Below are 21,304 nucleotides of genomic sequence, written 5' to 3'. Positions count from 1 at the left end.
ATTTTCCCTTGAGCAACTTTTATACATTTGTTTATTCATGAAGTTTTTTTCTGTCAGACAAACAATTACAAAGTGGGGTTTCATCTCTCAGTGCTGAGTAATTCTCTTGTGCTCCTGTAGGGGGCAGTGTGCAGTTTGAGTGCTGGAGAGCTGGAGTCTCTGCTCTCTCACATCAGAGACTTGCTGCCAGATTTAGGTGAGGGCTTTGTGATGTCTTGCCTGGAGACGTACGGCTACGATGGTGAACTGGTCATCAACAACATCCTGGAGAACCGCCTGACTCCTGAGCTGAGGAACCTCGACAGGAACATGCCAAGGTCTCCACTCACCAACACCATGCTAAACTAGAGGCTATATAAACTCCCTTACCTTTAGCCACATTAACCTTTCTGTACATGTGGTGTGTGATTTCTCACTTTAGACTGGTGAAGGAAACTCCGCCCCCTGTACTCAGCTCCAGATCCAACGTGTTTGATGATGACGAGTTTGACGTGTTTTCCCGGGAGAAGGTGGACATGAGTCGTGTGTGGAGGGGCAGGAGGTGAGGGGGTCATAGTTTTACAGACAAGAACAGCATCATATCACTCTCAGTGCTCCAAAATAAACACCAGGGGCAAAAGAGCTGTCAGTGTCTTTATACCACAGTGTGGTCTTTATACTCGCACCTGATTGGTCAGAAGGTGTGCAGTGTTTCTGTAGAACAGCGTGTCACACACAGTAGCTCCGTCTGTACCATGAGCTTTATATGAATGCACTCGTTCTCAGAGAGAGACAGTTAAAGGTGTCTTCTGAGCCGTTGCTGTAACACATTATTTCTGTCATCATAAAATTTAATCTGAAGCCTTCTGTGTGTTTGTGTGAACATAAAGGTCATGGATTAAATTAAAATGTGTGTGTGTGTGTGTGTGTCAGACAGGGAGCGAGCACACGTGATATGCTCAATGACAAACAACACATTAATGATCAGAGGGACAGATATCGCTCCTACCAAACTGTTGTGGATGAGGTTCTCATAGCAACGGACAGTAACCAAGACAACGCTTATCTCATTAATGACTATGATGATGAATATGATGACACGTATGACATCAACCAGGTGGGAGCCAACGACCTGGACGAGGACGCTGAGCTGCTGAGTCGCAGGTACAATTTCAGAGTAGTGTGTGTGAGAGTGTGTGTGCGTGCGAGAGTGTGTGAGAGAGTGCGTGAGAGTGTGTCTGTGTGTCAGAACTGCTTTAGTATCGTTTTCCAATCAGAAAATAACTTTTAAATAACTTAAAGCGCACTATTAATGTAAGAGTTTTGCACAGAACTAGTTTAGATGACCTCTGACCTTTTCTCTCTGTAGGCCATTTACAACCCCTCTGGTGCTCAGAGCCTCAGCAAAGCGGGAGGAAGAGGAGGATGAAGGAGAGGAGGAAGAGGAAGAGGAGAAGGTGCAGAAACACACACACACACATATATACCATGTCCTAGCTTTTGTCAGCCCATCAACTCACATCACGCATGAATTGTGTGTCTTTGTGTGTGTGTGTGTGTGTGTGTGTGTGTGTGTGTGTGTGTGTGTGTGTGTGTGTGTGTAGGAGTCAGCAGTAAAGCGGGATCAGTTTGTGCAGGACCCAGCTGTGTTGAGAGAGAGAGCCGAGGCCCGACGAGCCGCCATGCAGAACAGGAGAGGGTGAGACTATCTCTCTCACACACACACACACACACACACACACACACTCTCATATATTAATAATAAGCATGCCCTGCTTTGATACAGCTACAGAGCTCCACCCCCAAACAATGTGGTGGGCGGTCCGAAGGGGCGGGGCCAGACACAGGAGACACTCATCGATCGCCGCAAGAAGGAAGCACACAAGGGACGAGGAGCCAATCACAGTCGTCGATCGCTGGCAGACAGGAAGAGGAACAAGGGCATGATCCCATCATGATGCACTTCTGTTGCCATGGTGATGCATATCATCACCTAGTTGCCAGATATTTGCCTTTTTCCACCAGATTTTTATTAACATAAAGACAGGATTGTGTCCTGATCCAATGTGACTGAGATGCAACCAAAACCCCTTCAGCACTTTATTGTGTTCAAGGAAAAGAATTAGATTTAAATATAAACTGATGGAGGAGCGGTGATGGAGGAGCGGTGATGGTGTGATGGGACAGAGAGGTTTATTCCACACAGCTGTAGTGATGTGATCATGTCACACTTTATATCACACGAATGCAGTAGCAGTTTCTCTCTGATTGTGACGTTTATCACCATAAACCCTATAATCTGTGTTCAGCTGTAGGACAAAAGGACTAGAGCACAAACAATGTCCTTTAATAACAAATACATTCATTTAGATTTAAAACTGCTTTAAGCTGAAAGTGCTTTGCTCCAAACATCTGCTTCCCACTCACACTTTCTCCACACAGGCTCTGTGTGGCTCCGCCCCCATGCAGGCCACCTCCTACCTCATTCTGAAGTAACCATGGCAACAATATTGTGATTGCAATGAGATGTTTCACTGATTATTAACTGACAGGAGCACTTCTGATTATCACCATGTGAAATGAGAGCGAGAGCGTTCAAGAGTGTGTGAGAGTGAGAGCGAGCGTGAGAGAGAGAGAGCGTGTGAGAACAAGAGAGAGAGAGAGAGAGAGTCGCCTTTGAGAACTTCCACTTTTACAAAAACACATTTTGGAAAATGATGTAAACTTCAAATTGGAAATAATAAATACTGTTCTGAAGACACACAGCTGTGTGTGTGTGTGTGTGTGTGTGTTACAATCTGATACAAGTCTGATCTGATGAAAGACAACCGACACATTTGTACAAACCAACAAACGAATGTACAAAGGTTTATTCTTCTTCTTGGGTCTGAGATGGAGCACTGACGCCTGAGCTGGAGCACTGACGCCTGAGCTGGAGCACTGACGCCTGAGCTGGAGCACTGACGCCTGAGCTGGAGCACTGACGCCTGAGCTGGAGCACTGACCTCTGAGCTGGAGCACTGACCTCTGAGCTGGAGCACTGACGCCTGAGATGGAGCACTAAAGTCCTGATGATGTACTGATCACCTAAACCTGCAGGAAAACATGAAAAACTCCGCGAACAGATGAAGGTTCCATCACAGTCCAGAACTCAGGACTTGGGGCTCAGAACTTTCGTCTGAATTTCTGACAGCAGTCGATTTTAAAGATTTCTTTATTTTCATTCATCCATTTATTTATTCTTCCTTTCATGCTTTCTCTTCTTCATCCCTCCATCACTATAATCCTGGGCATTAACACTTTACACTCGTCATAGCTTTAAAAATATTTTTTTACATTTATATAGAGATTTAAAATAAAATCTATTTCGATTCCTGTCTCCATTAATTAAAGATTGTTAAAATAGTTATTAAATAATATAAATAATTAAATAAAACACAGATGACATCTTCATTAGCAGTAAAACTGCAGGATTCTTCTGCTCACTTTGAAATGTATGTGTGTGATCTGGAACACACTCACACACACACTCACTCTCACTCACTCACTCACACACACTCTCACTCACTCACTCACTCTCACTCACTCACTCACACACACTCTCACTCACACACTCACTCACACTCACTCATTCACTCACTCACTCACTCACTCACACACACACAAACTCACACACTCACTCACACACACAAACTCACACACTCACTCACACACACACTCTCACACACACACACACACCATGATCCTGCGTGTGTACAATGTCATTCTACACAAACATACTGTACAGTCACAGGATTTAAAAAATCCTAAAGTTAGGAAGTATTTCCGATCTGAGGTCAGGGTTTGTTTCCATGGAGACGCTGCATGTACATTATGAAGGTTCCTAGAACTTGACATCTTGAGATGATTTGACCTGATAGAGATTCCAGAGTGAGCCGAGATTTCAGAACGTCAGCATACATTTCCTGCTGTTAGAGCGAGAGAGAAACTTTATCAGACTGTGATAGATTTATAAAATGTTAATAAAACTTTTCTACAGCAGATCAGGCAGAAAAACCAGAGCTCTAAACTCAGAACAAACACCTGGTGTGTGTGTGTGTGTGTGTGTGTGTGTGTGTGTGTGTGTGTGAGCGAGTGTGTGAGCGAGTGTGTGAGCGAGTGTGTGAGAGAGTGTGTGTGTGAGTGTGTGTGTGAGTGTGTGTGTGAGTGTGTGTGTGTGTGTGTGTGTGAGTGTCTATGAGTGAGAGTGTGAGTGAGAGTGTGTGTGTGTATGAGTGAGTGAGAGTGTGAGTGAGTGAGTGTGTATGAGTGTGTGTGTGTGTGAGTGTGTGTGTGCGTGTGTACGTGTGTGTGAGTGTGTGTGTGTGTGCGTGCGTGTGTGTCTATGAGTGTGAGTGTGTGTGTGCGTGTGAGTGTGTGAGTGTGTGTGCGTGTGTGTGTGCGTGTGTACGTGCGTGTGTGCGTGCTTGTGTGTGAGTGTGTGTGTGTGCGTGCGTGTGTGTGTGAGAGAGTGTGTGTGTGTGTCTATGAGTGTGAGTGTGTGTGTGCGTGTGAGTGTGTGTGTGAGTGTGATGGACGTACTGAGTACACAGCGTTTACAGAGAGGACAGGTCTGCTGCAGGAGAAGCCACGGATCAACACAATCTCTGTGGAACTCATGTAGACATGGCAGAACCCTCAAACACTACACACACGTTACACACACAAGGGAGGTCAGATCAGTAAAGTACAAGTACAATGTCATGATCTGAAATGAGTAGGATACTGTGTGTGTGTGTGTGTGTGTGTGTGTGTGTGTTACCTGGTTAGTAGTGTACTGCTCTAAACACACAGCGCAGTTGTCTGTGTCTGGCGGCTCGGTGTGTTTTCTCTGACGAAATGTCCGGGTCTTTAACAGAGAAAGTTTATCCAGCAGTTCCTGTTTGGGGTGAAGCTAACACACACACACACACACACACACACACACACACACACAGAGGTTATGAAATTATAATGTGTGTGTGTGTGTGTGTGTCAGAACACAATATAAAGTATGTAATATAAAAGAACAGTGTGAGCAAGAGCTATTTTACACACTGAGCTGCTTTCTGTCCTGATAATCTATACAGGTGTAAAGGAGGTGTTTGTGTGTCAAGTGTTTGTGTGTCGAGTGTTTGTGTGTCGAGTGTTTGTGTGTAAAGTGTTTGTGTTTCGAGTGTTTGTGTGTAAAGTGTTTGTGTGTCGAGTGTTTGTGTGTAAAGTGTTTGTGTGTCGAGTGTTTGTGTGTAAAGTGTTTGTGTGTCGAGTGTTTGTGTGTAAAGTGTTTGTGTGTCAAGTGTTTGTGTGTCGAGTGTTTGTGTGTCGAGTGTTTGTGTGTAAAGTGTTTGTGTGTAGAGTGTGTGTGTAGAGTGTGTGTGTGTATAGTGTTTGTGTATAGAGTGTTTGTGTGTAGTGTGTGTGTATAGTGTTTGTGTATAGAGTGTTTGTGTGTAGAGTGTGTGTGTGTAGAGTGTTTGTGTGTAGAGTGTTTGTGTGTAGAGTGTGTGTGTAGTGTTTGTATGTAAAGTGTTTGTGTGTAAAGTGTTTGTGTGTAGAATGTTTGTGTGTAGAGTGTTTGTGTGTAGAGTGTTTGTGTGTAAAGTGTTTGTGTGTAGAGTGTTTGTGTGTAAAGTGTTTGTGTGTAGAGTGTTTGTGTGTAGAGTGTTTGTGTGTAGAGTGTTTGTGTGTAGAGTGTTTGTGTGTAGAGTGTTTGTGTGTAAAGTGTTTGTGTGTCGAGTGTTTGTGTGTCGAGTGTTTGTGTCGAGTGTTTGTGTCGAGTGTTTGTGTGTAAAGTGTTTGTGTGTAGAGTGTGTGTGTAGAGTGTGTGTGTAGAGTGTGTGTGTGTAGAGTGTGTGTGTGTATAGTGTTTGTGTATAGAGTGTTTGTGTATAGAGTGTTTGTGTAGTGTGTGTGTATAGTGTTTGTGTGTAGAGTGTTTGTGTGTATAGTGTTTGTGTGTAGAGTGTTTGTGTGTAGAGTGTTTGTGTGTAGAGTGTTTGTGTGTAGAGTGTTTGTGTGTAGAGTGTGTGTGTGTAGTGTTTGTGTGTAAAGTGTTTGTGTGTAAAGTGTTTGTGTGTAGAGTGTTTGTGTGTAGTGTGTGTGTGTATAGTGTTTGTGTGTAAAGTGTTTGTGTATAGAGTGTTTGTGTATAGAGTGTTTGTGTGTAGAGTGTGTGTGTAGTGTGTGTGTATAGTGTTTGTGTGTAGAGTGTTTGTGTGTAGAGTGTTTGTGTGTAGAGTGTGTTTGTGTGTAAAGTGTTTGTGTGTAAAGTGTTTGTGTGTAGAGTGTTTGTGTGTAGAGTGTTTGTGTGTAGAGTGTGTGTGTAGTGTGTGTGTATAGTGTTTGTGTATAGAGTGTTTGTGTGTAGAGTGTGTGTGTGTAGAGTGTGTGTGTAAAGTGTTTGTGTGTAAAGTGTTTGTGTGTAGAGTGTTTGTGTGTAGAGTGTTTGTGTGTAGAGTGTTTGTGTGTAAAGTGTTTGTGTGTCGAGTGTTTGTGTGTAGAGTGTTTGTGTGTAGAGTGTTTGTGTGTAGAGTGTTTGTGTGTCGAGTGTTTGTGTGTAAAGTGTTTGTGTGTCGAGTGTTTGTGTATAGAGTGTTTGTGTATAGAGTGTTTGTGTGTAGAGTGTGTGTGTAGTGTGTGTGTATAGTGTGTGTGTATAGTGTTTGTGTATAGAGTGTTTGTGTGTAGAGTGTTTGTGTGTAGAGTGTTTGTGTGTAGAGTGTGTGTGTGTAGTGTTTGTGTGTAAAGTGTTTGTGTGTAAAGTGTTTGTGTGTAGAGTGTTTGTGTGTAGTGTGTGTGTGTATAGTGTTTGTGTGTAGAGTGTTTGTGTGTAGAGTGTGTGTGTGTAGAGTGTGTGTGTGTAGTGTTTGTGTGTAAAGTGTTTGTGTGTAAAGTGTTTGTGTGTAGAGTGTTTGTGTGTAGAGTGTTTGTGTGTAGTGTGTGTGTATAGTGTTTGTGTGTAGAGTGTTTGTGTGTAGAGTGTGTGTGTGTAGAGTGTGTGTGTGTAGTGTTTGTGTGTAAAGTGTTTGTGTGTAGAGTGTTTGTGTGTAGAGTGTTTGTGTGTAGAGTGTTTGTGTGTAGAGTGTTTGTGTGTCGAGTGTTTGTGTGTAGAGTGTTTGTGTGTAGAGTGTTTGTGTGTCGAGTGTTTGTGTGTCGAGTGTTTGTGTGTCGAGTGTTTGTGTGTCGAGTGTTTGTGTGTCGAGTGTTTGTGTGTCGAGTGTTTGTGTATAGAGTGTTTGTGTATAGAGTGTTTGTGTATAGAGTGTTTGTGTGTAGAGTGTGTGTGTAGTGTGTGTGTAGTGTGTGTGTATAGTGTTTGTGTGTAGAGTGTTTGTGTGTAGAGTGTTTGTGTGTAGAGTGTTTGTGTGTAGAGTGTTTGTGTGTAGAGTGTTTGTGTGTAGAGTGTTTGTGTGTAGAGTGTTTGTGCGTCGAGGGTTTGTGCGTCGAGTGTTTGTGCGTCGAGGGTTTGTGTGTCGAGTGTTTGTGCGTCGAGGGTTTGTGTGTCGAGTGTTTGTGCGTCGAGGGTTTGTGCGTCGAGTGTTTGTGTGTCGAGTGTTTGTGTGTAGAGTGTGTGTGTAGAGTGTGTGTGTGTATAGTGTTTGTGTGTAAAGTGTTTGTGTATAGAGTGTTTGTGTGTAGTGTTTGTGTGTAGTGTGTGTATAGAGTGTTTGTGTGTAGAGTGTTTGTGTGTAGAGTGTTTGTGTGTAGAGTGTTTGTGTGTAGAGTGTGTGTGTGTGTAGTGTTTGTGTGTAAAGTGTTTGTGTGTAGAGTGTTTGTGTGTAGAGTGTTTGTGTGTAGAGTGTTTGTGTGTAGAGTGTTTGTGTGTAGAGTGTGTGTGTGTAGTGTGTGTGTATAGTGTGTGTGTATAGTGTTTGTGTGTAAAGTGTTTGTGTGTAAAGTGTTTGTGTGTAGAGTGTTTGTGTGTAGAGTGTTTGTGTGTAGAGTGTTTGTGTGTAGTGTGTGTGTGTAAAGTGTTTGTGTGTAAAGTGTTTGTGTGTAGAGTGTTTGTGTGTAGAGTGTTTGTGTGTAGAGTGTTTGTGTGTAGAGTGTTTGTGTGTAAAGTGTTTGTGTGTAAAGTGTTTGTGTGTAGAGTGTTTGTGTGTAGAATGTTTGTGTGTAAAGTGTTTGTGTGTAGAGTGTTTGTGTGTAAAGTGTTTGTGTGTAAAGTGTTTGTGTGTAGAGTGTTTGTGTGTAGAGTGTTTGTGTGTAAAGTGTTTGTGTGTAAAGTGATTGTGTGTAAAGGTGTATTTACAGTCGGTGTTTAAGACACTGTTGTAAAACTCCATCCCTTTATATAACCCTTCTTGCCCCGGCTGCATGTGGAGCTCAGATTATCCACTGACAGCACTTGTGTAACTGGACCCTTTCCTCACATAACTGTGAGTCCTTCAGCACAAGGTTCTGTGTTCTCTCACCTGGAGCTGGTCAGTGAGCTGGTCATCGTGGTTCTGCCACCGGGCCTGGACCAGTACTCCAGTGGAGAGGATCAGAGCGATTAACACCACAGTGTTCCACAACTGCTGCAGATATTTCTGACACACACACACACACACACACACACACACACACACACACACACACACACACACACACACACACAAAGCAACATAACTAACACACCTGACCTGAGGGTGGTGATACATACACTGGGTGGTGACGTGTGTGTGCTTCAGGACACAGCAGTGTTATACCTGTACAGGTGAGTTGGTCTCTCCGGTGCACACGACACCCTGCCACTCTCCATAGCGCCCCCACCTGGAGCGACCACAACTAGACCACAGAGTGAGAGTCGCACCCTGTCTCTCACACACACACACACACACACATACACAAACACATTTTATGATGTGTGTCTGTGTGTCTTTGTCTGTGTGTGTGTGTGTGTGTGTGTGTGTGTGTGTGTGTGTGTGTGTGTATTACAGCTTACCAGGTTATTCTGTAGAAATGTTTTGTATGTAATTCTTGCAGTTGCATGAAGACCCCTGAAAAATCAATTCACAAACATTTACACATTTATTTATACCTGTGTGTGTGTGTGTGTGTGTGTGTGTGTGTGTATCTGCTACCTGAACAGAGCCCCGAACAGTTTAGTTACGTTGTCAGAGTTCTGTATGATGATGATGGGTTTAGAGAGAAGCTGAGACACGTCCATCTGTAAAGCACAGTGTGTCACTTACACTACAGACACTAGTGTGTGTAGCAGATAAACTGTGTGTACCTCTCTCAGTGTGTTCTGGTTTAACACAAGGATGATGAGAGCCGACGCCCCCAAAACCAATGCCCTCTTCATCTGCACACAATAATAAGAATAATATAATTGTGTGTGTGTGTGATTGTGTGCGTGTGTGTGTGTCTGTGTGTGTGTGTGTTTCTCTCACCTTGTTGACTACAGTTGAGGCGAATGACTCCTGGTTGCTGTTTGAGACAGGACTCTCCTCCATTTGGACAGGGACCACACCTATCCAGGGCTTTGACCTCTGACCTTCATCATCACCTCTATGATCTGTACTCCTCACACTCTCATGTTCATCTTTAACCTGAGAGGTAACGAGCTCACAGTTGTGACAGTATGAAACATTGCTATAGTCCACTTTAGAATATTGTCCCCTCTGCCTTTATGACTTCTAGTGTTACAGGAAGCCACGTAATGCACGTGCACTAAATGACACCACATGTTGGGGTCATGACCTTTTCACCATAGATCTGTGGAGCTTTTATGAGGTGTTTAGGGAACGTGTGAGTAAAGCATAAAGAGACACTACACATATGTACAGAGTCCTACAGATGTGTACTGAGTGTCATGTGACACAGATGATGACATCAGCAACAAGCACAATGCTGCACTGTGCATACTGTATGTGTGTGTAACTGTGTGTGTGTTTATATAACTGTGTGTGTCTGTAACTGTGTGTGTGTATCTGAGTGTTTGTGTGTGTGTAACTGTGTGTGTAACTGTGTGTGTATCTGAGTGTGTGTGTGTGTGTGTATCTGTGTATGTGTCTGTATATATATATCTGTGTGTGTGTGTGTGTGTGTGTGTATCTGTGTGTGTGTGTGTATCTGTGTGTGTGTGTGTGTGTGTGTGTGTGTGTGCATCTGTGTGTGTGTATGTGTATCTGTGTGTGTGTCTGTGTGTGAATCTGTGTGTGTGTGTGTGTGTGTGTGAATCTGTGTGTGTATCTGTGTGTATGTGGTGTGTTGTGTGTGTGTGTGTGTGTGTGTGTGTGTGTGTGTGTATGTGTGTATACCAATCGTAGGTCTCCCCGCAGTTCGTGCTCTTCCTCTGTTGTTTGTTGTTGTTGTTGTTGTTGTTGTTGTTGTCCCTGCAGCACGCGCCCCTGTAACAAACTGCTGCCGGGTTCCTGCTGCACTGTCACGCGCACAAACGCGATCTGCTCCCCGTGCACGAGACCACACTGAGTCACGCGCGCACAAAACAACACCAACACCACAGACCCCACGGATACACAGCACCGAGTCCCGATCATCATCATCATCATCATCATCATCATCATCATCATCATCATCATCATCATCACTGTGCTGTAGCGGTACCAAAGCGCGCGATCAGCTGATCCTCAATGTTTTCCTTTTCTTCTCTGTTTAAAAACCCACATATTAATAATCACTCTGCCATCTAGCGGCAGCAGAGGGAACTGTAGTCGGGTTATCTTTCAGTTTCGCTTTGTTTAATCAGTAAAACAGCCCTGAAATTAATTACAATGTCACTGAGATTCAGATAAAAAAACAACTGACACTAAATTAATGTGTACGTTAATAGAGTGGTTATTAAATCCCGTGTAAATGTGGTTGTAGTTGTGTTTCTAGCCGCCAGACGGCAGTGTAACAGCGTCCACTGCGCCCTCCGCCAGGCCCCGTTCACTGACACCTGCTCAGAACAAGTAGTCTGGGTCAGTGGTTCTCAAACTGGGGGCCCTGAGATGGTGCCAGGGGCCCCGGCTTTATGACATTTTATAAGATAATGAATTTATCATAAATTAAATCTCAGAAAAATAAGGCTACTAACCAACAGCACTACACTGTATAATTTAATATGTTTTGTTTAATTAAAATATGAAGTTTTGTAATGTTTTATATAATCATTTTTCTTTGGGGGCAGGGGGTGCAGATATTTATTTGTCACTCTTTAAAACTTGAGACTGTATAAAACTGTATACACTGAGTGTAACTTTGTTCGTATTTGTTGTCCTTTAATATAAAAAGACTTTGTGCAAACAGAATAAATACGTGTATAGGAATAAAATGACGATCTCGTGATTGACATGTGTAGTGTCTAATCAGCGCACACCAAGTGTATACAAACTAACCAATCACGTTGTGTGAAGAGGCCCCGTAACAGCCAATCATGCTGTAGGGGGCGGGGTTTGTGAACGAGGTTAGCTCAGAAATTAACGGTTTTTTCCAGGAAACGCGGTTAATAGCTTCAGCTTAGCGCTTTATATGAGCACAGAACAGTGTGTGTGTGTGTGTGTGTGTGTGTGTGTGTGAGAGAGAGTGTGTGTGTGAGTGAGTGACCATCAGTGTGTGTGTAAGACCATCAGTGTGTGTGTAAGACCATCAGTGTGTGTGTGTGTAAGACCATCAGTGTGTGTGTAAGACCATCAGCGGTGTTGACGATGAAGGCGGTGACATTAACACTCATGTTGTGCTGTTTACTGACGGCTGAAGCGGCGCGGAGCAGAAAGGAGTGGAGCAGCAGCGGGAGCAGCGGCAGCAGCAGCGGCCTGAGGAGAGCAGCGGGGGCCGTGTATCAGGGGCTGGGCTCCGTGTTCGGGGACGACAACATTAAAGCCTTATATAAGGTTTATACACACACACATACACACACACACATATACACACACACATACACACACACATACATACACACACACACACACATCAGAATACATACATACGTACACACCAACACATATACACACACACATTCACACATATACACACATTCACACATATACACACACAGACACATATACACACACACACATTCACACATATACACACATTCACACATATACACACACAGACACATATACACACACACACATTCACACATATACACACATTCACACATATACACACACATTCACACATATACACACACAGACACATATACACACACATACACACACACACACAGGCAGCGTGTATCAGAGACTCAGCTCCGTGTTCAGGGACGACAACATTAAAGTGTTATATAAGGTTTATAACACTTATTACTGATCAGGACCCCCCCCCCCACACACACACACACACACACGCATGCACACGAGGGGGTATCAGAACTGGAAGGTCCCCACGATACCAACATTCGTGACCTCGATACCGAAAGCAGGTGTAACACGATTTGCGATAACTAACCAATACTATGAGCAGAACAAAGCCAACACACAGGTATGTCGGGGTTATTGACCAATCACAGTTCAGGAAGAAGGAGTCTGTCCAGCAGTCTATAACTGTTCATGAATACTGTTACAGTTCTAATAAAAACTGACACAGGTTAATGTTAATTACATAAAGCTTGTTATTGACAAACATTGATTACAGAACTAGTTAAAATGTTTATCGGTTTGTAATTTAATGTGAAGTCACACGTCACTTGTGTCATAGCAGCTGTGGAGTCGTTTCCTCACCTGACTTTATCTCTGACTCGTGCAAATGTGCCGACATAATGGATTAAAGACTCATAAGACAATCACAGTATTTAAACATTTACACATTTATTTATACCTGTGTGTGTGTGTGTGTGTGTGTGTGTTCAGTTCTTCTCCAGGACCACTGAGCGGTTTGTACATGGTGTGGATTCGCTGCTGGACTCTCTGTGGAGGAGCTGGACTGACCTGCTGGATGCTCTGGGCCTCGATTGTACGCCAGTCATTTACACTCCGTACCTCATTATTACTTTTCATAACACTTTATTACCTGTTCATTACACTACATTACCTCTGTGCTATCGTTTATTACCTGCACATTACACTACATTACATCTGTGCTATGATTTATTACCTGTTCATTACACTACATTACCTCTGTGCTATCGTTTATTACCTGTTCATTACACTACATTACCTCTGTTCTATGGTTTATTACCTGTTCATTACACTACATTACCTCTGTGCTATCGTTTATTACCTGTTCATTACACTACATTACCTCTGTGCTATCGTTTATTACCTGCTCATTACACTACATTACATCTGTGCTATCGTTTATTACCTGCTCATTACACTACATTACATCTGTGCTACCGATTATTACCTGTTCATTACACTACATTACCTCTGTTCTATGGTTTATTACCTGTTCATTACACTACATTACCTCTGTGCTATCGTTTATTACCTGCACATTACACTACATTACATCTGTGCTATCATTTATTACCTGCTCATTACACTACATTACATCTGTGCTATGGTTTATTACCTGCTCATTACACTACATTACCTCTGTGCTATCGTTTATTACCTGCTCATTACACTACATTACATCTGTGCTATGGTTTATTACCTGCTCATTACACTACATTACCTCTGTGCTATCGTTTATTGCCTGCTCATTACACTACATTACCTCTGTGCTACCGATTATTACCTGTTCATTGCACTACATTACCTCTGTGCTATCGTTTATTACCTGTTCATTACACTACATTACATCTGTGCTATCGTTTATTACCTGTTCATTACACTACATTACCTCTGTGCTATCGTTTATTACCTGTTCATTACACTACATTACCTCTGTGCTACCGATTATTACCACTTCATTACGCTACATTACCTCTGTGCTATCGATTATTACCAGTTCATTACACTACATTACCTCTGTGCTATCGTTTATTACCTTTCTTTATCCATTTATTACGTGCATACATATGACCATATATTCATTGTTATTACCTTTTAATAACTGTTTATTGTACTTGCTTTTGTTTATTAATATTCTTAGATGTGTAATTATGTTTATTTGCTTTTAAGAAATATTTTATTCAGAAATTAATTATTAATATTGTTATTATTATTAATACCACTTTTAATCTCTCTCTCTTTCTCAGCCTCCACCCTGTCTCATTACTTCAGCCCGTCGTCAGTGTCAGGTTCTCCATCTCGGGTGTTGTTGTTGCTGGGTGTGGTGTTCTTGGCGTACTGGTTTGTGTCCTTGGTTCTCGGGGCAGTGATGCTGGTTCTGCGTGCCGTGTTGGGTCGCTTCTTTTGGGCGGCGCGTGTGCTGTTCTTTGCGCTCTCGTGCTTGTACGTGCTGCAGAAGTTTGAGGGCGACCCAGAGAAAGCGGTGCTCCCCCTGCTGGTCATCATGGGCGTGTACTTCCTGACAGGGCCGGTGTCTGCGTACTGGAGGAGACAGGGAGGCTCTATGCTAGAGGATAAGATCGATAACCTGGAGACGCAGGTACGACTCCTCAACATCCGCCTCAGCAGGGTGATCGACAACCTCGAACGCTCCGTCGACCAATGAGGCGATGGCATTCAGGAATTGCCAGGGGTGGGGTGGGGTGGGGTGGGGTTAGGGTCAACGTGTGGTTCTGGGTTTAACTTTCCTGTTATGGTTCTGTAGGTTTCACACCAACACTCCGGTTGCTAGGCAGCTGGTCACTTATACATACACCACATAGTAGTAGCTACACACTGATGTTAGCTTTTTAATATGAAACTGAATTTCTCACCTATTCTGATCGAACAGGAAATACAGGAATGGTTAAACAGGAAGTGACACGTACAAGGGTTTTCACAGTTAATTAGTTAAACAGATGATCATGTTTAGTCAGCAGACTGATCCTCGACCTGTGCAGTTACATTAGCACTGTTAGCCTGTTAGCAATACAGCCCCAGTGTGTGTGTGTGTGTGTGCATGTGTGTGTGTGTGTGTGTGTGCATGTGTGTATATATATGTACATAAGTGCACATACATGTGTGTGTCTGATCGTCTATGTGTGTGTATTTGGGGGGGGTATTGGTGTGTGTGTGTTGGGGGGGTGTATTGGGGTGTGTGTGTATTTGTGTGTGTTTGGATGTGTGTGTGTGTGTGTGTGTATGTATTTGTGTGTGTGTGTGTATGTATTTGTGTGTGTGTGTGTGTGTGTGAGCATGTTTACATCTACATCATTGGTAGACGTTCTTATCCAGAGCGACACACAGAATATGAATGTACTTGAATACATCAGTACTGGTTCACTAGGTTTCACTAAAAATAAGTGCTAGTGTGTGTGTGTCTGTGTGTGTCTGTGTGTGTCTGTGTCTCTGCCTGTCTGTGTATGTGTCTTTCTGCCTGTGTGTGTGTGTGTGTGTCTGTCTGTCTGTCTGTCTGTCTGTCTGTCTGTCTCAGGCCTGTGATTTAGCAGAACACTGTCTGTCTTTTTGTCTATCTCTATTTGTTTTTCTGTAGAGGTCACCAGGTAAACATTGCTTAAACTCAACTCTGTGTGTGTGTGTGTGTGTGTGTGTGTGTGTGTGTGTGTGTGACAGTTATCTGTGTGGCTGAAATATGGCCATAGTTCCCTGGAAAATGTGTTAACCAACCCCCCCCCACACACACACACACACACCATGTTCAGGTTAACTCTCAGGCCTGCTGGTGTATTAGTACTGATCCAGGATCAGACTTTCTCAGATGTATAGATCATTAATACTCACTGTTTATAAAGGTTATGAAGTTTCATAAACTCTCACTATGAAGCCTGTATGATGTGTTATAACTGATCTGACAACTTACCGCTGTATAAAGTCATAGTGCACATATGAATTGGCTTCACTACTGGGAGAGATGTGTGGCATTATTAAAGCTACAGAGCATAATAAACACCTAGTGAAGTCTTATAAGCATGTCATGATCAGTGTGTGATGACAGGCTTCATATAGAGTGAGTTACTGTATTAGTGTATCAGTGAATTTTATTATTTTCATAAGGGAATCATAAGAGAGTGTATTAAGTGTTATAATGCAGACAATGTGTGTGTGGAAGGGTTTCAATGTGCTTAAGTGTTTATTACAGCTTTATGACATGTGTATGTTTATGATGTAAGACCACGATTTTATTCTCAGTAGAAACACTGGACGAGTAAATTATTTATTTCATCAGCAGCTCAGCTTATTATTATTATTATTATTGTTGTTTTTGTTGTTGTTTTACTGTGAAACTTGTGGCCAAATGTTCTTATTAAACGGTTTGATTTATTTTTATTTGTGTTGTTCTTTGTGTTTTTACTGTTCCGTCGCCACGCAGTGTGAAACGCTGCTGTGATAAAATGCAGAAATGATGTAAAGACAGATTCATAAAGTCCTCATGATGTCGGTCTTTTCCTAAACAACACAACTTTAAATAAATAATTACGACAAACACATATCACTGTTTTATACTTTTATTACTGTTAATAATCTGTGAAGAACAGAAAGGATTAGCAGGAGGATGATGATGATGTTCACTTGACCATCAGCATTTGTGTCAGATGTGCAGCCACCAAACATCTCAGAGATCCTGCAGGAATATTGTGCTGGAATTCCAGCTCCAGTGTGTCTCCTCAGGACATCAGTTCCTACAGGAACACAGAAGGGTGTGTTTACTTTTAGGGTTAGGAATGCTCATGACATCTCAAATCATCTGAGCTTTACCTCATTCTACTGTTACAAGTAGATTTTATTAGACTTTATTGTACTCATACAATCACCCTAGCAACCAGCACAGATTCCTTAGCAACCACCTGGGACAATATTGACACTTTTCAGAAACACAACAACCTACGACCTAGCAACCACCTGGGTTAGCATGGCAACGACCTAGCAACCACCTGGGTTAGCATGGCAACGACCTAGCAACCACCTGGGTTAGCATGGCAATGACCTAGCAACCACCTGGGTTAGCATGGCAATGACCTAGCAACCACCTGGGTTAGCATGGCAACGACCTAGCAACCACCTGGGTTAGCATGGCAACGAAGTAGCAACCACCTGTGTTAGCATGGCAACGACCTAGCAACCACCTGGGTTAGCATGGCAACAACCTAGCAACCACCTGGGTTAGCATGGCAACGACCTAGCAACCACCTGGGTTAGCATGGCAACGACCTAGCAACCACCTGGGTTAGCATGGCAATGACCTAGCAACCACCTGGGTTAGCGTGTCCCTTGTCCTTGCTGTATTACTTAATATGCAGGTTGTTGATGATGATGATGATGATGATGATGTTCTCATTTTTTTTTTTATCATTTTCATTTGTATCTCATGTTGCTGCAGGGTTTTAATTTAATGTTTTACTTTTCCTTTCATTGTAGAAATGTTTAGAATTTTAATTTAGATCTTTTTACAGTTTTAAACGTGATCATTGGACCTCCATGATGCAGTAGTTAGTTTTTTTTTATCACTTTATTAATCGACCTGCTCCAAAATCATATAAAAATATTCACTGTCCTTCTGTGTCTCTGTGCTGCTTCCGTCTGAATCCTCCCATTAAGCTCCACTCTGATTGGCTCAGACAGACACGCCAGTGAACTTGGACTTGGAGTCATGTGATGTTGTGATTAAATAAATAAATAAATAAATAAATAAGTCATTTCTTTTTGCCTGTGCTGATTTTCAGACATCAGAAACCATGAAATAATAATTAACTTTATTTAAAAATGTTTTTTTAACATTTACACTGCAGCTCAAAGTGCTTTACAGTCAAATACATAAAAAATGCAACACGTAATATCGGTGACAGAAAAAGGAAGAGAATTATTATAAAAATTATTTTTTTAAAAATCTAAGCAAAAAAAACAACAAATATATTATTACCTTAATAAAATAACAAGAGCAGTAAATTGTATTTCTGTGCTCAGAGCAGTTATTTATTATTTATTAATCCATTTTAAAGGTATTGATTGTAATATTTACAGTAATAAATGAAATAACGGCTGCAATTGTGGACTGAAATTTTTACTGAGATGTGGACTGAGATGTGGACTGAGATGTTTACTGAGATGTGGACTGAGATGTGGACTGAGATGTTTACTGAGATGTGGACTGAGATGTGGACTGAGATGTGGACTGAGATGTGGACTGAGATGTGGACTGAGATGACTGAGCATGTGGTTAGGAATATAAGCCAGAGTTCAGATGATGTAACTGAGATAAAGTGATAGAGTGATGAAATCAAACTTCACCTGCTGTTTAATGTGGAACTGAATCAGATCCCAGAATCCATCAGAGACACGTTTCCTCACTCAGGTCTAGAGATATCAGACTTACTCAACTCTCTCTCTCTCTCTCTCTCTCTCTCTCTCTCTCTCTCTCTCTCTCTCTCTCTCTCTCTCTCTGTCTCTCTCTCTCTCTCTCTCTCTCTGTCTTTTTTTTTTTGAATAAATATCTGGCGTTTTACACACACGTTTCTTTAACCTGCAGAGGGCATCAGTGAGACATGAAGGTCCTTCAGATGGAGTTTAGGAGAGAGGAAGAAGGTCCTGCTCTGATCTGCACTGAGGATCACGGGTCAGTTTATTATCACAGGATATAATGCGGTCCAGCCGAGAGTCTTTAGTCTACTGAATCATCACCATGGCAACAGTAAACCCTGCTTTGTCACATGAAACCACAACACTAATGTTATTAAGTGTAGAACAATTCTGAAAAAGAAAAAACTTTCCAAAAAACACACTTTTAACACTAAGTGTGTGTGGTGTAGCATACTGATGAGTGCTGCCAGCTCCGCCCACAAAGTACGTTTAACCAATAAGATGTTTAACACATGAACCTAGTTCTAGTTCTTCAGGTTCTCTCACTAATGCCTCCATTATTGCCAACATTCATGAACATTTGTGTAATGTAATTGACGTAACATAAAAAACGTAACACATCAACTGATGAAATCTGTTTGTCTTTTACTCAATATGAGTCTCAAACACTCACACACACACACACACACACACACACACACACACACACACACACACTGTTAGCTAGATTATTACATATGTCCTCTTCATTTAAAGTTTCAGAAAGAAAGAATATTAGATAAAAGAAACAAACGAGTGGTGACAAGAAGTAATTATTATAAATAACTTTAACGACTAGAATTCAGCTGAATGAAATGCACAATGATTAGAATTCAATGAAACGTATTTTAAAAAATACTCGTCCGTTCTTGAGTGTCCAAATTCCACCACAAACGTACGTGAGCCTGGCTTTACAAAAACTGATTAGATTACAGGGACGGAACAACACACGGACTCTGTTCTAATAACTCTTGGGGACTTTAATAAAGCAAATCTCTCATGTGAACTAACAACATACTGTTACACCATAATAATGTATATCTCTCAGCCCCACGGACAGCTGTGGGTGGTCTCTCTGATCACTACCTGGTCCATCTTATACCAACCTACAGGCAAAAACTTACATCTGTTAAACCTGCAGTAAAGACAGAATGTTTTTGAGGCTGCGTTAAGTGATCTGGATGAGTGATCTCACTGAGACTCTAACTTCATATATCAGTTTCTGTCAGGACATTTGCATCCCTAGCAGAAGTCATCAGTCAGCGATGCGAGGTAAAAACAGACCCAAATGCAGGATAACGTAAAATAAAAGGGTTTATTAAATAAAAAGAAACAAAACAGGGACAAAGACACGACACGAGACGCAACAAAAGACGACACTAAGGATGAGGATTCGATACACAAGACAATCAACACATAAGGAACAGATGTGCAGAGGCGGGGAGGAGTAAACAAGGGCGGGGCAGACACGTGAACACAAAACAAACAAATGCACATGGCCAAAGGTCCGGGCTGCATCCTGACATCATCTAACATTGAAGAACGATAAGCCGTGGTTTACAGCAGCTAGCGAGACTGGAATTCATGTCAAACAGCCGCTCCACCGACACTGGCACACCTCAAGGTTGTGTTCTCTCCCCACTGCTCTTCTTCCTGTACACCAATGACTGCACCTCTAATGACCCCTCTGTCAAGTTCCTGAAGTTTGGGGATGACACTAAAGTCATCAGATTCATTAATGACGGAGACGAGTCTCCTACAGACAGGAGGTCAAAGAGCTGTCTGTCTGGTGCAGTCACAACAACGTGGAGCTCAATACACTCAAAACAGTGGAGATGTTGGACACTCCGCCCACTCACCATCATGGACAGCACTGTGGCTGCAGTGAAAGCATTCATGTACCTGAGCACCACCATCTCCCAGGACCTGAAGCAGCACACTCATCAACATCAGCTACTAAAAAGCCCCAACAAAGGATGTAGTTCTTTCACCAGTTTAGGAAGTTTAACCTGCCACAGGAGCTTTGAGTCTGTTCTGTACACATCAGTCTGTTTTTGGCTCAGAAACAAACTCAGACACCAGAAGACTACAGAGAAAGTTGACTTCAGACTGCTGAGAGGATTATTGGAGTTCTCCTGTCCATCCTCCAAGAACTGTAGAGATCCAGAGTGAGGAACAGAGCTCAGAAAATCACTCTGGATCCCTCACATGCAAGTCAGCAGCCTTGTAAACCTTTACCATCGATACAGAGCCCCAAATACCATCACAGACAATCGACCTGATGGACAGGTAAATGTTCCCCATTACACAATAATAATGTGCAATAATCCTATTTATTTATTTATTTATTTATTTATTTATTTATATCCATCCTCCATCTCTTTCTATTCTATTCTCTCATCTATAGCACAACTGTACATACAATTTATTGTTCAATTTTTTAATTAATCTATCTATCTATCTATCTATCTATCTATCTATCTATCTATCTATCTATCTATCTATCTATCTATCTATCTATTTATTTATTATTCTCATCTTATTTATTGTGTTTATTGTGTTGTTGTCTCTGTGCACTGGAATACGACACTAAACAAATCGCTTGTATGCACAAATGAACTTGGCAATAAATCTGATTCTGATTCTGATTCTGATTCTGATTCATTTGACGGGATTTGGCGTGTTTAGGGGAGTAACAGGTTCATTTGCATACCGAATTCTGATTGGGCACACCCTCTGAAAAGTCCTCAGTCATTTCTATTGGCCATTGCGTTATCTCTTTCGACAGCGTGAGGACGGCGGAAGCGTGCCTGCTGATTGGCTGATCAGTACGTCTGTCTTTACTGCCAACCGCATCGCTCGGCTGATCTGTGAGGCCAGTTCTGATAGCCAATCAAAATCGAGTATGCAAATATACTCACGCCGTGTAGAAGCTGAGAGTGATGAAGTGACCCCCCCTCCCCCTCTCTCTCACACACGTCATATAAGTGGGCGGAGTCTTTCGTCACATAAAGTGGGCGGAG

At 42.3% G+C, this 21,304-nt stretch overlaps 3 protein-coding genes across 8 annotated transcripts in view; 2 read left to right on the top strand and 1 right to left on the bottom strand.

The window, feature by feature from the left end:
• ascc2 (activating signal cointegrator 1 complex subunit 2) overlaps positions 1 to 2,740 on the top strand; it is a 12,268-nt gene extending 9,528 nt beyond the window's left edge. For both annotated transcript variants that reach the window (XM_047818714.1, XM_027143310.2), the window contains exons 14-19: positions 121 to 317; positions 422 to 541; positions 913 to 1,143; positions 1,349 to 1,436; positions 1,584 to 1,678; positions 1,766 to 2,740. In XM_047818714.1, coding sequence (XP_047674670.1) covers positions 121 to 317; positions 422 to 541; positions 913 to 1,143; positions 1,349 to 1,436; positions 1,584 to 1,678; positions 1,766 to 1,937 — 903 coding nt within the window. In that variant the 3' untranslated portion in view covers positions 1,938 to 2,740. The remainder of the gene's footprint in view (positions 1 to 120; positions 318 to 421; positions 542 to 912; positions 1,144 to 1,348; positions 1,437 to 1,583; positions 1,679 to 1,765) is intronic.
• A 435-nt stretch (positions 2,741 to 3,175) lies between these two features.
• rnf215 (ring finger protein 215) lies at positions 3,176 to 10,689 on the bottom strand. Of its 4 annotated transcripts, none has more exons than XM_047818718.1 (10): positions 10,245 to 10,689; positions 9,375 to 9,533; positions 9,215 to 9,286; positions 9,063 to 9,133; positions 8,924 to 8,978; positions 8,688 to 8,798; positions 8,412 to 8,528; positions 4,781 to 4,912; positions 4,561 to 4,663; positions 3,176 to 3,947 (listed from the first exon to the last, which is right to left on the bottom strand). In XM_047818718.1, exons 1-10 carry the CDS (start codon positions 10,530 to 10,532, stop codon positions 3,931 to 3,933), a joined length of 1,125 nt encoding a protein of 374 aa, XP_047674674.1. In that variant the 5' UTR covers positions 10,533 to 10,689; the 3' UTR covers positions 3,176 to 3,930. The 4 variants fall into 4 exon arrangements, with proteins under 4 accessions (XP_047674674.1, XP_047674673.1, XP_026999108.2 ...); XM_047818717.1 differs by having other exon boundaries at positions 9,063 to 9,148; positions 10,245 to 10,679; XM_027143307.2 differs by having other exon boundaries at positions 8,688 to 8,792; positions 10,245 to 10,679.
• A 690-nt stretch (positions 10,690 to 11,379) lies between these two features.
• Positions 11,380 to 14,750, top strand: LOC113640698 (bri3 binding protein). Of its 2 annotated transcripts, XM_047818720.1 has the most exons (4): positions 11,387 to 11,537; positions 11,582 to 11,819; positions 12,780 to 12,882; positions 14,075 to 14,750. In XM_047818720.1, exons 2-4 carry the CDS (start codon positions 11,634 to 11,636, stop codon positions 14,491 to 14,493), a joined length of 708 nt encoding a protein of 235 aa, XP_047674676.1. In that variant the 5' UTR covers positions 11,387 to 11,537; positions 11,582 to 11,633; the 3' UTR covers positions 14,494 to 14,750. The 2 variants fall into 2 exon arrangements, with proteins under 2 accessions (XP_047674675.1, XP_047674676.1); XM_047818719.1 differs by having other exon boundaries at positions 11,380 to 11,819.
• Positions 14,751 to 21,304: the final 6,554 nt, after the last annotated feature.

The sequence above is a fragment of the Tachysurus fulvidraco genome, chromosome 9 (genome assembly GCF_022655615.1).
Source record: "Tachysurus fulvidraco isolate hzauxx_2018 chromosome 9, HZAU_PFXX_2.0, whole genome shotgun sequence".
Taxonomy (NCBI): Eukaryota; Metazoa; Chordata; class Actinopteri; order Siluriformes; family Bagridae; genus Tachysurus; species Tachysurus fulvidraco.
This window is presented reverse-complemented; position numbering and strand designations above follow the sequence as displayed.